The 14,082-nt window shown below is 38.4% G+C and overlaps 1 protein-coding gene across 1 annotated transcript; it reads left to right on the plus strand.

Moving 5' to 3' along the window:
- Positions 1 to 9,058: 9,058 nt before the first annotated feature.
- LOC145911738 (cathepsin 8-like) lies at positions 9,059 to 11,681 on the plus strand. Its single transcript, XM_082999162.1, has 7 exons — positions 9,059 to 9,152; positions 9,259 to 9,401; positions 9,559 to 9,774; positions 9,831 to 10,007; positions 10,376 to 10,544; positions 10,642 to 10,783; positions 11,005 to 11,681. The coding sequence occupies exons 1-7, from the start codon at positions 9,092 to 9,094 to the stop codon at positions 11,129 to 11,131; spliced, it is 1,035 nt and encodes a 344-aa protein (XP_082855288.1). The 5' UTR covers positions 9,059 to 9,091; the 3' UTR covers positions 11,132 to 11,681.
- Positions 11,682 to 14,082: the final 2,401 nt, after the last annotated feature.

A 14,082-nucleotide genomic window follows, 5' to 3' on the forward strand; every position in this document is an offset into this window, starting at 1 on the left:
TAAAACGGCATCATCAGTTTCTCCATTTACCAAAACTTATTCAAATAGATTCTATTTATAGAATTTTTTCTCTAAATAAATCGATCTGAGCTGTCTGAAGATCGCTGTTTTGGATTTTAATACATTATTATTGATACGGTGTGCGATCGACAGCCTGCCAGGGGCCTTTGGTTTTTTTGATCCAGATTTGATTTACTAATCACATTCGATGAAAATGATCTGATGACATCCGTGAGAGAACGAGGACCTGTTGCGGTTTGTCTCACCATATCGAATTACGATTTATTTTCCCATGTTACGGATTTTGATGGTAACTGAACATATTAACTTTGTGATGGAAATATCAATTTAACTTACATTCAGATATATATTTTGATCCGGACTGGAAAACTGTACCCCAAAAAATAGAAGATCCCCGCCAATTTAGGCATTATGTTTTGGTGGTTGGATTCGGGACTGATACTAATAAAGAGGTCGTGAAAGATTACTGGATTATCAAAAACAGGTTAAAAGATTTGCAAACTTTTGTGTTTCATTGTATTCTCTCGAACTCTTGTAAACAATAGATTGAAAAACGGCTGGGGAATTTTATAGGGTAGGGAATTGCATTTAAAATCACCACGCACACAAGCAACAATCACGCAGTATAGACTGCGGCACATTCCACGAATCAGGCTCGGGCATATGTAATGAGGCGTGGCTACGGTAGTATGAGTAAAATGCATTACTTAAATACAAATTTCTTGGCTGTACGACTAACATGTAGCTTTAGGACCTATATAGGTATTAAATTGGAGAAATCCTGTTTTCAAGGCCCTCGGCTGTAATGCATCTAGCGACTGTTCCGCTTGTTTCCCAATGACTGTTGATGGGTCTTGTGACTTACATAGGGACCTAAAAGTTGAAAAAAAAATTTGCTCCTGGATGAGACTGTACAGAGCATGGACTTGTTGGGCCTCCTGGAAGATCATATGACCAACAGGGGGGTATACCCAGCCCTTGGGGAAGGGCTTTGACACTTTTTCAGCAACTAAATTTGATGCCATCGCATAGAGAAGAGTTGGAACTTACAAAAAATGCAAATGAGTGGGTAGTTGAACGATTCATTTTTCTGCAAAATCCAGTTCCATTATTTGTTGCCCTTTTAACCAAAATACTAAGTAACCAGGGGGGCGAATGGCCCTAGGGGGGTGGCTAAACCATTTTTTCGGAGACTGATTTTGATCAAAATATGTAGATATAAAAAGGATCTTTCATAAAATCACAAATGATTGGACACTTAAACGATTCATGTTTCCACAAATACAGCCTGATTTTCTTGCTCCATTTTCAACATAAATTTCAGCAGCACCCACCAGCAAGTTACTACCTAATTGGAATAGCTCAAAACCCCACTACAACTGCCCCAAACACCTTAACATTCGCCATGACAACAGCACGCACATGTGCGCTCATTCAACCGTAAATTTAACTTAATTGCGTCACTGCTTTGCTTGGTGATGCATGAACTTCCATTGTGACACAGGTCTACACGGTGGGCATTTCCCAGCACCAAAACTAATTTTCATAGAAATACCAATATGCGTCCTTAAGTATTTGAATTGATATTTTGCAGTTGGGGAAAATACACCAAAGGTGAAAATAATTCCGGTTTCCTGAAAATTGCAAGGGGTGAAAACCACTGCAACATTTCTGCTCATGCATATTATCCTGTAGTGGAATATAATCCACAAGGTTTGTTATCATCGAAGTAATGACTTACCATAAATCCGTGCGAAGTTGTTAAAAAACTTGGCATAACAATTAATAGGGCCTTTAGAAGCAGTTTACTACATAATAAATTTGATACATAACTACGTAAAATGGCATTGAAGAACATTGTTCACATGCACAGCCGGATTACGTCATTAACGTTCGGAATCCTCTTCCAACTTATATAAAGGGCCCTTAGGAAAGTTCCCTGTCGCATTTCACTATGTGCAGAAACGGTCTTGTCTTCGAAATCAATCGACTGACGATTTCCAATGTAATGTTAATTTCCACTCGAAATTGTGTTCTTACGAGATTATATTGTTCAGTTAAAGCTGTTTGCTTCGGTAGTCTTAGAGATTGTAGATTTCTCGTGTGAAAACCCATTATTTTGTGTTTTTCATGTTTACTGAGAGCTCGTAATCGCCTCGCCTCTCTCAAGTTTATATAATGGATGACTTCTCGTGTAACCCAGTCTACTCTACGTCTAATCTGGCCTTTTCTTTTCAAAGTGTACTTCGTTTTCATTTGGCTTCGCGTTTTGGCTCTGTACTACTCATGTGTGTTGCAAGCGTGTATTATTCATCAACTGACTAACCCTTATGTAATAAATAGTGGCGTGGTTTTACATCAGGTTTTCAATTAAAGTCCGGTTGGGGAACACAACAATTAGAACACACGTGCGACCTTATGTCAAATGTACTGAACAAACAGGGTTTCGTACCATGTAGGCACATTAGTTAAGTGACAGACACTTATCGGTCCACAAAAGTTCTAAACGCAAGCAAGATTATTTTGTGTTGAACAAAATATGTCACTGTTGTAATCCCATGTAGGCACTGTGAATATTGAAAACCGTGGCAATCTCACAATTCAGCCATGGTTGGGTACATTCAAGGATTGAACTTAAAAAGCAAAAGGTTTTAAGTATTTGTTTGATAGAAAACAACATATTTTTTACCGCAAGCTGTTTGATTTATCACAATCCACGTAAAGCAATGTACAACGTTTGTAACATAATTTATTATTGCAACTCCGTATTCGGCGTGGGGCCCATAATGCCACCCTATAGGATTAAATAAAGAAGGATCAAGTTTGACATAAATAAAATAACTTTTGAAACAGTTTGACTACTTTTCACAGTTGGGGAATCGATGATGAAAATGATCCGAATTCCGGGCACATAAAAATAGCAAAGAATTCTGAGCACCCAGCAACAAACGCAACTGAAACGATTAAGTTCTGGCTGAGCATCTGGGCCAAGTATAAGAGACACAATAGCCGGGCTAATTGGATCCAGGAGATAAAGACAAACATGCAAGCTGCACCAGAGAAAGAACAAATCAGGACCACACCCGCCGACATCCGAAAGAAGAAAGAAGATGTTTAACTGGAAAGCAGCTGGGCCTTGTTCACAGGAGCAAATGCGATCACTACAAGCTCCCAGTGGCAAAAAGGCCGTGGATGCATAAACCGGAGACCTTATTCGAGAACGAGTTGGTCAAGATCCTGTGGGACATGAAAATACGAACTGAAATGAAAGAATCCAGCAAGGCGCCCCGACATCACAGTGATCGACAATATATCTGTAATCGCGACAATAATAGACATCGCGGTCCCGGACGACAGAAACATCGATCTCAAAGAGCAGGAGAAGAACACTAAACACCTACCGACCAAGAGAGTCGTGAAATGAAACCACTAAAATTTTAATTTTACAGAGGACTCGCTAGCTGGAATTAGTTGACACATCACTCCTTGATACACGATAAAAGTTAACGATCGTTTGGGTATAGGACAGCACAAGTCAGGTTGCTCAAGTTTCCACCAGATCGCATGCGTGAGTTAAACTTATTTTGTGCAAAATAAAATCGAACTGAATTCTAATAATATACAAGTTAAATTTTGCGACAAACAAGTTTCGTGATGGAGTTGGATGTAGGAAAACAACTAATTTAGAAAAGCAGTTACTTTTCCATCTTCCACTCCGCAAGAAAAAGAGCAAGTCAAATTATTATTTCATAGGAAAACACGGCTTTTGGCAAGAAAGGTGGTTCTTGTTTGTTGGTGACTCAATTACTCTTTGACTGATAATTAATTGGATGAAAGGTTGCGAATGGAATAGAAGAAATATTTTTTTTCACATTGTGTCACACAAGACATACGATATTGCCGCTGTGCACTTTAAATTTCCAAAGAATGTGAGGAGATCGCAGTGATTTTTAATATTTACAAGTCATTTGGTGTCATGTATTCATTTTAACATACATGCTTATTCGATTATTGGAGCAAACTTTATTTTTTATTCTGACTATTTCCTTAGCCCTTGAGTTACCCTACTGGACTTACTGTTGGTATTGATTTGTTGTTTTGGTTCTTGTTTTGTTACCCCAAACTGCGCCACGAAACGGACAATTTTAAAATCAGAGAACAAAGAAACTTAAGAGATATACAAATTTGGAATTTGTCTGATATACACATACCGATAGACAACATCAAGCGCTTAATTGCAGAAAACGGTTAATTTATTTTCCTAAAAACTCGCATTGAAAGAATAACCAAAAGTATGTTTCGAAGTGACATAAGGTGTTGGATTAGGTCGATATTGATTACAATGGTTGCAAACCATATACTACGTTTAAATGTGTGACTTAATCTTGCCTTTTTGCACAAACATTTCTTGTATACTTTTATATCGCATTAATTGACAAGCAACAAATAAATTCGTTGTTTTTTGTCTGTTCTGTTGGGCGTTGTTAAATGACTAAGGTGTTTGGGGGGCGGTGCAGAAAAAAAGTTTGGGAAACACTGACCTATACCATCATATTTGTACTGCTGTTTGTCGCAATCCATCAACTCCCAGTGTGACTGTGTTCCTGCGGCAGTCGGTGATTCTCTTTACACGGGCAACTTGATCTCATGGTGTCTTTTCAAATGAGAGACAAAAGGTACTTTTGCTTTTTTGCGCTTTTGTATCTTTTTTGAACTTTTATCACCGGTTTTCATTTTCCTTTTCTCGATTGCGACGCAAAACATTGCTATTAGCTCTGGATAACTTAGGGCCTGTTGGGTTTGTGGAATGTTTCTGTTAAATCCCTCCTAAAACGACTCCCCGAATTCAGAATATACTGATTGCTAATGTGTCGAGAAGAAGGAAGTTCATTAGCAAGTAGTAAAACTGTAGTGACAATATCGGACCAGTGGTTGTTTGTTTAACCTACTATAATCGATTTGGATTTATTAATCAGACTTATTACATGGGTAACGATACAAACTGTTGTGGCAGCGGAGAAGATGTATCTAAAATTCAGCTCTTTTAGAGATTTTCTGTCTTGATAATTCTTCTGGCAACAAAGAACCACTGGTTATGCTGTGTTGTTGGTTGGATTCGGAAGGATCTGGATCATGACAGAACAGGTGAGCAACTATCTAAGATTTTAATTCAGATTGGTAATATGCGCTGTGTGTTCACAAGTCTAGTGATGGGATAACATCGACATATTCTGAGAGTTTCGTTATAGATAACCTAAAAAAATCGTTTGTATATCAACTACAATAATAACTACATCTTCAAGTGAAACGGTCAAACAGTAACTTTTTGCAGTTGTGGAGTGAAAAATGGCGAAATTGAAGAAGGTGAAAATGCGAGTTACAGAAAAATGGGGAAACGCCCTGTATCCCAGGATGCAGGGTTGTACCATCCTTATAGCTTGATCGTAACTACAGCGATGCTCAAATTAAAAATACGGTAGTATAGTAGGGGCTAGGTCAGTGTGTATTTGATTGATTAAATGTCGATTAACGATCTCGTTTGATTTAGGTGGAACAAAGGAAGAAGCAAAGCACAAAAACGTATAAGCGTAAAGGAGGTGGCACAAATGCGCGTGTGTGACATTGGCGCAACATTGTCTGTGGGAAGTTTGTACGCTATAGGAATACTAAAAATCTGAGTTTCCAGCCACAGGAAAATCCACAGGTTGGTTAATGGCTGAGCCGTAAGGCCGGGTCCACACTCACGTTTTGCGCCGGCGGATTCTCTGTTTGTTTCATTATACGCCGACATGCGGGCGTACGCTCGGGACATGTGCTGTCAGCAACTCGGTCCAAACCGTTTTATTGTATTTCGTTAGTACGAAAATGTTGGCTGGCAGTTGTCACCCTTAACGCTTATGTGCTGTGCAAGCACTGCTCCTACAGCCCATTCAGATACATCAACAGTCAAGGTGATTGTAACATCTGGATGTGGATGGTTTTACTTTATTGGATAAAGATTTTGGCATCATCCAGACGATCTATGAACTAGAGTTTTTTTTCTCTGAAACACACTTTACATTGATAAGAATAAAACATTTCTGCAGGCAAAGGAAATGCAAAAAAATATGCCTGGTATGCCGTAGCATCTTTCAGCAAGGATAAGCAGCCATTTATACCCTGCACTACTAAGCATCACATGCAACAAACGCGTCGCTCCCACTTAGGGGATAATTAGAAGAAAGACAACGATCACAATACACGCTGTTTAGCAGTTTTATCGTCATCATCACCATTTAAAACATCCTCTTAAGGTGACATAAATTCAAGTGGATGACACGAACACTTTGTTGTAGTTAAACTGTGCTTTGTGTATGTCAAGTCTTTGTATTGTGCGTTCGTATTCTTTAAACCAGTTGTATGAAATCACAATCTCGTTAAACATCAGCCACGTAGGATAGTTACGTCTGTGCAAACAATCATTCAGAATCACAAGCTTTGTGTTTACTTTGCTTGGTTTAGAATTTGCTCTGCGTAGTTCAATGGTCTGTATAAATTCCGGCAAACCCGAGTTCAGTCTGATATTCTTAAATCACTTTCGGTTCCTTTGCGCTTCCAGTTGTCTGACTGATTAAATATTTATCGTAACTAAATTTGCACCAGAGAACATCTTTACCACATATTGCGTTTCACGTTTCGACGATACAAAGAAATATCCTTCTAACGTCGGTTGTTCTTTAATGAAAACGTTATTTAAATGGGACTAAGTTAGTTAACTATAACCTATGCCTGCAGTATAAAATACCCGAAGTATGTCAGCAAGGTCAAGACTAGTCGGAATCAGAGGATAAGAGTGCTATGGTGTCACACGAGCTGCTGGTGCTTGAATGAAGAGACTCCAAAAAAAGTAAACACGGAATAAAAAGTGTTGCAAAATAAGTTTTTTAGTGACACTATCTAATGAACCACAAACCAGCAATGATAAAAACCAGTGCCATAATGATCTATCAAGCGCAGGTTTAAATATTGCCATTGACCTCCATAGGGTTTATTCAATTTTAGGCCTAGCGACCCACAGACTCATATTAGTTTGGAAACTTTTTAGGATAAGTGCGAAGCCAGACAACAATACATCAGATTTCGGCATTTATGGCTTTAAATGAGAATAGCCATGATACACATACCTTGTAAAAGTCTCCACCAGCAATACATAAAAACATACAAGTGAAACCAATAAGAGTATATTTACTACTACCATTACAAACCATAATGACGCGAGGCGAAATAACTTAATTGCTTCTGAATCACTTCGTCTTCTTGGCTGGTCCGAATCAGCCACATTTGATCTGCTCTCTGTGTAAAGTATGTTATAGATTTCAAGATCCAAGTAGATTTTGTGATTACGTTATCTACAAGTCATACCCAGCACTTTAGTTGGAGGTGACAAGACATTGGAGGTGACATTTTCATCTAGAAAAAACATACATTGGCAATTTTGTTGGAAAACAACAGTATTTTTACTGAAGTATAATTCATTTCCATAAAACAAAACGGACCAAATTTTTACCCCACAAATGCAGCTTTTCTTTTTGATGGAGTTTCGCCATCTTTTGGTTACGTCACTAGCGACGTTGAAAAGCAGTGACATATTGGTATTTTTTTAATGTAGGCTTGACGCTTGAGTGCGGAACCTTCCCTCAACGCGAAACACAGGCTTAAGTTACGCCTCAACTACTATGCAAAACGTGACGGTTACGACCCACTGAAACTAAACACACCCTGTCTCCTCGCTACCAGCTTTCAGTTGTTGTGTGTGTAGTAGTTTGCTGATTTACCGTAGGTTTGTAAGGGTTAATATTTGTTGCTAACTCAGCCTCATTGTGAGGTGGGCAGGTTTCTACAAAAACTGAGGAAACGTTATGTGGAAACGGTTTATAGAAAATGTTGATTTTTTCGTATTTTCGGAGTTACCTTTTAATATAATCAGTTGTGAAGACAATTGTGCACACGGTCTTAACAATTCAGCAGTACAGCTGGTGACTGACGACGTTCTGGTCGACCAACTAGCCACACAGAGTCTATTTGAGTTGTATGTGGTGGTTAAATATAAACATTACATGTTCAGATTATATTTGCGATCAATCAACTCACCAACGTTGGAATTCAAGGATGTAATTTTAATAGTTCTCAAACTGTTCGTTGCGTAACCTCGGTGGGTCGTTTCGAATATGGCGTCGGGTAAATTTAATCCCAGCCTTTCACAATAATCGGTGCGTCACACGTACTGTGATTATCTCCAAATGCGTCGCACTGGAATATGTTCATTTACTTATTTGTTGCCACACCGGGATTCGAACCCACGACATCCTGGGGGCGAATCCACATCGTTTTTTTGTTTGTATGACTCGGGTGCTTTAACCGATGTAGAAGTTTCATGTCATTCGATGTGCTCTCCAGCGACACCTACCGAATCAGTCACAGATATAAAGTCATTTCTCATGACGTAACAGCAGTCGGTTGCGCTTTGCAATCACTTGTTTTGATCGCGCACCGTTAAAATGAGTTGAATGCGAGAAGTTAGCAAATGATATGTGACGTCAAGTAGCAAATGTGGAGACTCACAGTTTTATGTACGGTTGTGAATGCGTACAAAGCTGTTGTATTGGAACAAGAATTTGTATGTCAAATTTTATTTGCTACACACCGAAAAGATTGTAACATTTTTAGTCAATGGTAAACTAAACAAGATCTTGCTTTATTTACTTGCGATATATTGCACAGCAGTAGTTTAGCCTTGATTAAATTATTCCGGCAATTACTGAGTTATTTATTCCAACATTTAATTTAGTTAATTAGCTAATTAAAAAGCACTGATTTGTTTATCAAATGCAGTGTCACCTCGTATTGTGCACGGCAAAAATGTGGCTGCATCGTATATAATACTGAAACTTCTACGCAGCAAATGATGTAACCCATAGTATATCTTGGCGTTGAAATGTTGATAACTTATCATATACCCTTATCATGTTAATACATACTGGCATTTTTATGTAGGCATAAATTGTTTGTTTCAACGTGCTGTGCCTTAACAATGTCTGGCGATCTTGATGATGATGTAGATCAAGTATGGAATGACTGGATTGCAAAATTCAGTAAGTTTATTCCTGGTTTCCACCAAATTGCTTTAATAAGTTTCATTCTTAATATACATCCATTTAACATTTATAGTTGTGTTGTAGTAATTTCGATGGTTTGCAGATAAACAATATTTAAACGAGGACGAACTTCGTGAAAGAAAAATTATTTGGGAAAGAAGTTTAGCTGAAGTGAAAGAACACAATGAAGATTTCAAAAGTGGGAAGTTCACATACAGGATTTCACTGACACAGTTCAGCGATCGGGTAAAAAAAACAACACATGTCCAAATCAACGCGGTAATGTTTCATACAATGGGGGACTGATCCAGTTAGACTGCGATACCTGGGCTGCGGAGCCTGTCAACCTAATGATTTCCAACTAAGTTTGAATTAACGTTTGTTTAAATACATTTCAACACAGAAAAACGATGAACTACCATGGATGGGCGATCGGAATGTGGCAGAATGTTGCAGACCGCCCTTGTCATTCGGAGCATCGAAAGAACCTCAAGAAACTGATCCAAATGTTGGCATTGAGGGACCCAACCCTGAAAGTTTTGACTGGAGGGTCGAGGGTTGTGTAACACCCGTGAAGGACCAAGGAACTGTGTTACCTGCTTGCTGGATATTCAGTGCAGTAAGCGTTCGTAACAAAAGTCTAACTGGTATAACTACTGTGATTTATATATGCAGGTAGCAGCCGTTGAATCTCATCATAAGATAAACAACGAAGAATTGGTCAAACTTTCTGAACAACAATTAGTGGATTGTGACAAAAAGGGTGGAGGAACAGGAGATCTGGAATGGGCGTTTGACTACATTCAAAGGAATGGACTCGTTTTTGAACATGAATATCCGTTTATTGGCGAGGTTTGTTTAACGAAAATCTATTTTTAATATTAAACAATAATTGGATCTTCAGTGTGCTTTTTACCTCATAACATACTTCCCATAGACGTCCATTACTAAAGTACCTTGTAGATTGCCAGAGTTATAACGTAACCACCACTAAAGTACTGGTTTCTGCAAATGAGAGTCTTGAAATTAGATATGTTTCATTGTATCTTCCAGTACTAATTAGTTTTGAGAAACCAAACATTGAAATCAGTAAAATTTATTAGGTGGAACCATTGAATCGAAATTTACGAAAGATCTTCGTAAACAAAAAGTTACATAACATACATCATGATTTGGCGAAAATATGTGTACGTTTGCATTAGTGAGGTTACATTGGACAGAGAACAACATGCAGAGATGGACCATGCAGACGTATCGGAATCAAAGGATTCAAGAAAATAAAAGGATGTGAAAAAGAACTTGAAAATGTGGTGGCGAAAGTTGGGCCGGTTGCTGTCAGTTTGGTTGCTTCAAATAAATCCAAATTCCACGCTCACACCAACTATGAAGGTAATATTTGGAAACAACTTCTCATAACTTATCTGTATACAAATTTGCCTCTTTGCGAGCAAATATTAAATATCATAGCAGTGAAATCAACTTTCAGATATATTTTATGATCCTGATTGGGTAAAAGGTTTAAATCCATCGAACGAAAACGCGTTACGTCACACAGTGTTGGTTGTTGGTTATGGAAAAGATCAGAGCAAACCACGTGGCGAGGACAAGTACTGGATTATCAAGAACAGGTAAACGATCATATTTTGTGTAAACGCCATGAAGACAACATGTTATAAAACCATTAGCCACCAATATGGAACAAACTACGAAAAAAGGTTTAAATCAGCGATGTGTTTATCGTTTTTATCGTGCACAATTATACCTTGAATAAGATACATCCTTGTTGCTAGAGTCTTTAAAGTTCTTAAAAAAAAATTTCAAATTTTTCAAATTGCCAATATTTGCTCAGTTGGGGAGTTGGTGACGATGATTCGGGTTTCAAGAAAATTGCCAAAGATCGAGACAACAATTGTTTTGTTTCTGGACAAGCAATCTATCCTGTTGGCGTGGGTTGCTACTCACCAGAGGAAAGCTAGACCACAGTTAACAAATGTCAATGTGCCAAGAAGAATAAAAACGTAACAAGAACTCGCATATTTTGGTTAAAATAGTAAAATAGTTTTGTCCGATCAGTCCGACAACACTTTGTGAAATGCCTGTTACGTAACTACGTAACCTAGCAACCAAGATAACAAGAACTTAGGTCACATAAAAAGCAGAAAATAGATTAAGCTTCCCGTGGCATATTGTTTTCACGTAATATAGTTGTCATGTAATTTGCTGGTGGATTGTTTGTTGGTCCTCTCTCCAGCGCCAGTTTTCCTGGGTAAAGTTTAACCCGGTTTTCCAGTTACTAATTGTCATCTGTTAAATGCTCGCTTTAAACAACCTTTTTTCAGAACTCCTAAATCGTCACCCCTCTCACTAGTATATAAAGTGTGCTTTTATCAGTCTCAGCCTCTGCTACTTAAACTAATAGTATTCGCTTTGTGTGTTAACTCTGTGTACTTGTATACCGATAGTGTAGTTAATGCGTGTGACTAAATCTTTGACTAACTTTGTATCAACGTAGTTTTAATGAAGTAATAAAGATTTATTTAGTGTAATTCTCTGCATCAGGTTTTCAATTAAAGTCAGGTTAGGGAACAACATAAGAACTCACGTGCGACTTTATGTCAAATGTACTAAACAAATAGGATTTACCAATTAAATGTTACTCAAGTTACATGAGATTTATTTATCGCAAAATTGGAGAACAAATTGGAAAAAAAAATGCAGCGATTGAAGAATGCAATTCATGATTACGTAATCAAAAATTTGGGTAAATTCAATGTTATCAAGTGAACACAAAATTAATATCAACAGAACAAAATGCCATGTTTAATATTTACATCCCAGTAATAAATGCTTAACTGATCCGAACCCTGGGGTTGTGGATTATTGATTTAAGCGTGTGAGAAGTCACAAGGTTTGTGTTAAAAAACTTCAAGTTTCAACATTCTGCCCCAGGGTACAATGCAGATTCTTACGTCGTTTTGTCTGACTCGCGCCTTGGAATTTGTTTGCTGCATTCGTGCAACTTTGAAACGTAAATTCCAATGCGAAAAACGTGTGGCCTTGTAATTATCATGCTTTTTGTTTTTGGTTAACATTAATGCCGGATAATTGTCCATGCTTTAACGGTTTAGTCTTTCGACAATTTCTACGAAGGAATGTGAACCGTTAAGTTATTATTATACACCTTTAGTTGTTCAGCCACAATTTACGCTTCCGTCAGGATATTTATATTATTTTTGGTACAATCTATCCCGGTGGAGTTAACATGGACGTGAGCCACTAGCAAAACGTTGCGCGTCATCTTCTCCATGGGGTGTATGCAGATATCATAGACAATTTAATACATGAGTTACATCTCTGTGATATTTGGTCCCGAAATAAAAGTGAGAACATGCATACGATGAACAAACTCTCCTTTGTTTGTGATCAACGTTGTAATTATTTATATATAGCGTCCTGAAACCCGGTAGTAATAAACATTGCTGGGCTTGCACGCACGTTCACGTCTCCTTACCGTGTTTACTGCGTGTCTGTGATTGTAGTGTTATGATGTCATGCAGTACGTGGTTCAAGATTAATCTCAGTTTGTTTGGTGGGAGACGAGATTAGAAGATGAAGTAAGCGCTTGGCGGTGCGTGTCGCTGTTGCTAAAAGTAGCGTTTGCCACAAAAACTTGAAATTGACAATTGCACACGCGTCCTTGAAAACACCTATTTATAAAAGTCGTGATGGTTGAACCCAGAATAATAGTTGAATGTGTCTGATATTCTGAATGCAAACGAAGAAAAGGAAACAATGCAAACGAATGTCGTTTTGCGAACACTTTTCAACCACCTGTCTGTAAATGATAGAGAACTGTAATAATGACAAATTGATTGCAAACATAACCTTAATACAAAGAGACCTGTTTAATCTTACCCTCCTGGTATTAAATTCTTAACTGATCGAAACCTGACCGTACCAAGTAACATTGAGTTAAGTGTGTGAGAAGTCGAGAATTTTGTTTTAAAAAAGTCGCCTGAAACACTCGATCGGAGCAACATATTGTAAATAAAATAAAATCAGAACCGAAATGCGAAACTTTCTGCCCCCATATTGTTACGTCATTTTGTCTGACACGCGACTGCAATTTCGGTCTTTCTGCATTAGGGGACGAAACCTGGTCTAATTTTTATAGAATTATAAACAATTTTCTGGTAAAAATTTACAGCTGCAGTGGACACCTAAATTAAATGCCTCCTTTGAAAACGCAAAAATGGCTCTGCAACGTGCAACCATTTTGTGCCATCCGCAACCACGGGCTCCAACGGCATTAACCATCGATGCGTCGGATAAAGCTATTGGCGCGGTATTGGAGCAGCAAATCAATGGAATTTGGAAGCCGTTGGCTTTCTTCAGCAAGCATCTGCGACCCGCAGAAACAAAGTACAGCACTTTTGATCGTGAACTCTTGGCGTTGCACCTTTCTGTTCGCCACTTTCGCTATTTTCTTGAAGGTCGAACGTTCACCGCATACACTGATCACAAGCCTTTAACATTCGCTCTGAAGAAGCAGTCAGAACCTCTTTCTGCTCGACAGCAACGCCATTTAACTGCTATATCCAAATTTACAGCGGATGTTAGACACATAGAGGGAAAACAAAATGTTGTTGCAGATGCATTGTCCCGGTCGTACATTGCCTCTGCAGACCAAGCACATATTGACTTTGATTACAACGCCCTCGCTGCTGCTCAACAAAGCCAAGAAGTACAAGCATACCGCACAGCGCTTACCAAGTTAAAGCTTCAAGACATAAAGTTTGAACCCGGTTTAACGCTCTTATGTGACATGTCAACCGGTTCCCCTCGACCAATCATTCCACAACCATGGCAACGTCGTGTATTTGACGTAATTCACGGGTTGGCGCATCCTTCTGTTCGAACCACACAG

Source organism: Ascidia mentula, chromosome 8 (assembly GCF_947561715.1).
Source record: "Ascidia mentula chromosome 8, kaAscMent1.1, whole genome shotgun sequence".
Classification (NCBI taxonomy): Eukaryota; Metazoa; Chordata; class Ascidiacea; order Phlebobranchia; family Ascidiidae; genus Ascidia; species Ascidia mentula.

What these genes read in the sequence shown, in the direction of transcription:
- LOC145911738 (XM_082999162.1), top strand. Translation starts at nt 9,092, where the DNA reads ATGTCTGGCGATCTTGATGATGATGTAGATCAAGTATGGAATGACTGG. An exon ending in TGACACAGTTCAGCGATCGG is followed by an intron (nt 9,402 to 9,558) that starts GTAAAAAAAACA and finishes ATTTCAACACAG; the next exon opens with AAAAACGATGAACTACCATG. An exon ending in AATATCCGTTTATTGGCGAG is followed by an intron (nt 10,008 to 10,375) that starts GTTTGTTTAACG and finishes TACATTGGACAG; the next exon opens with AGAACAACATGCAGAGATGG.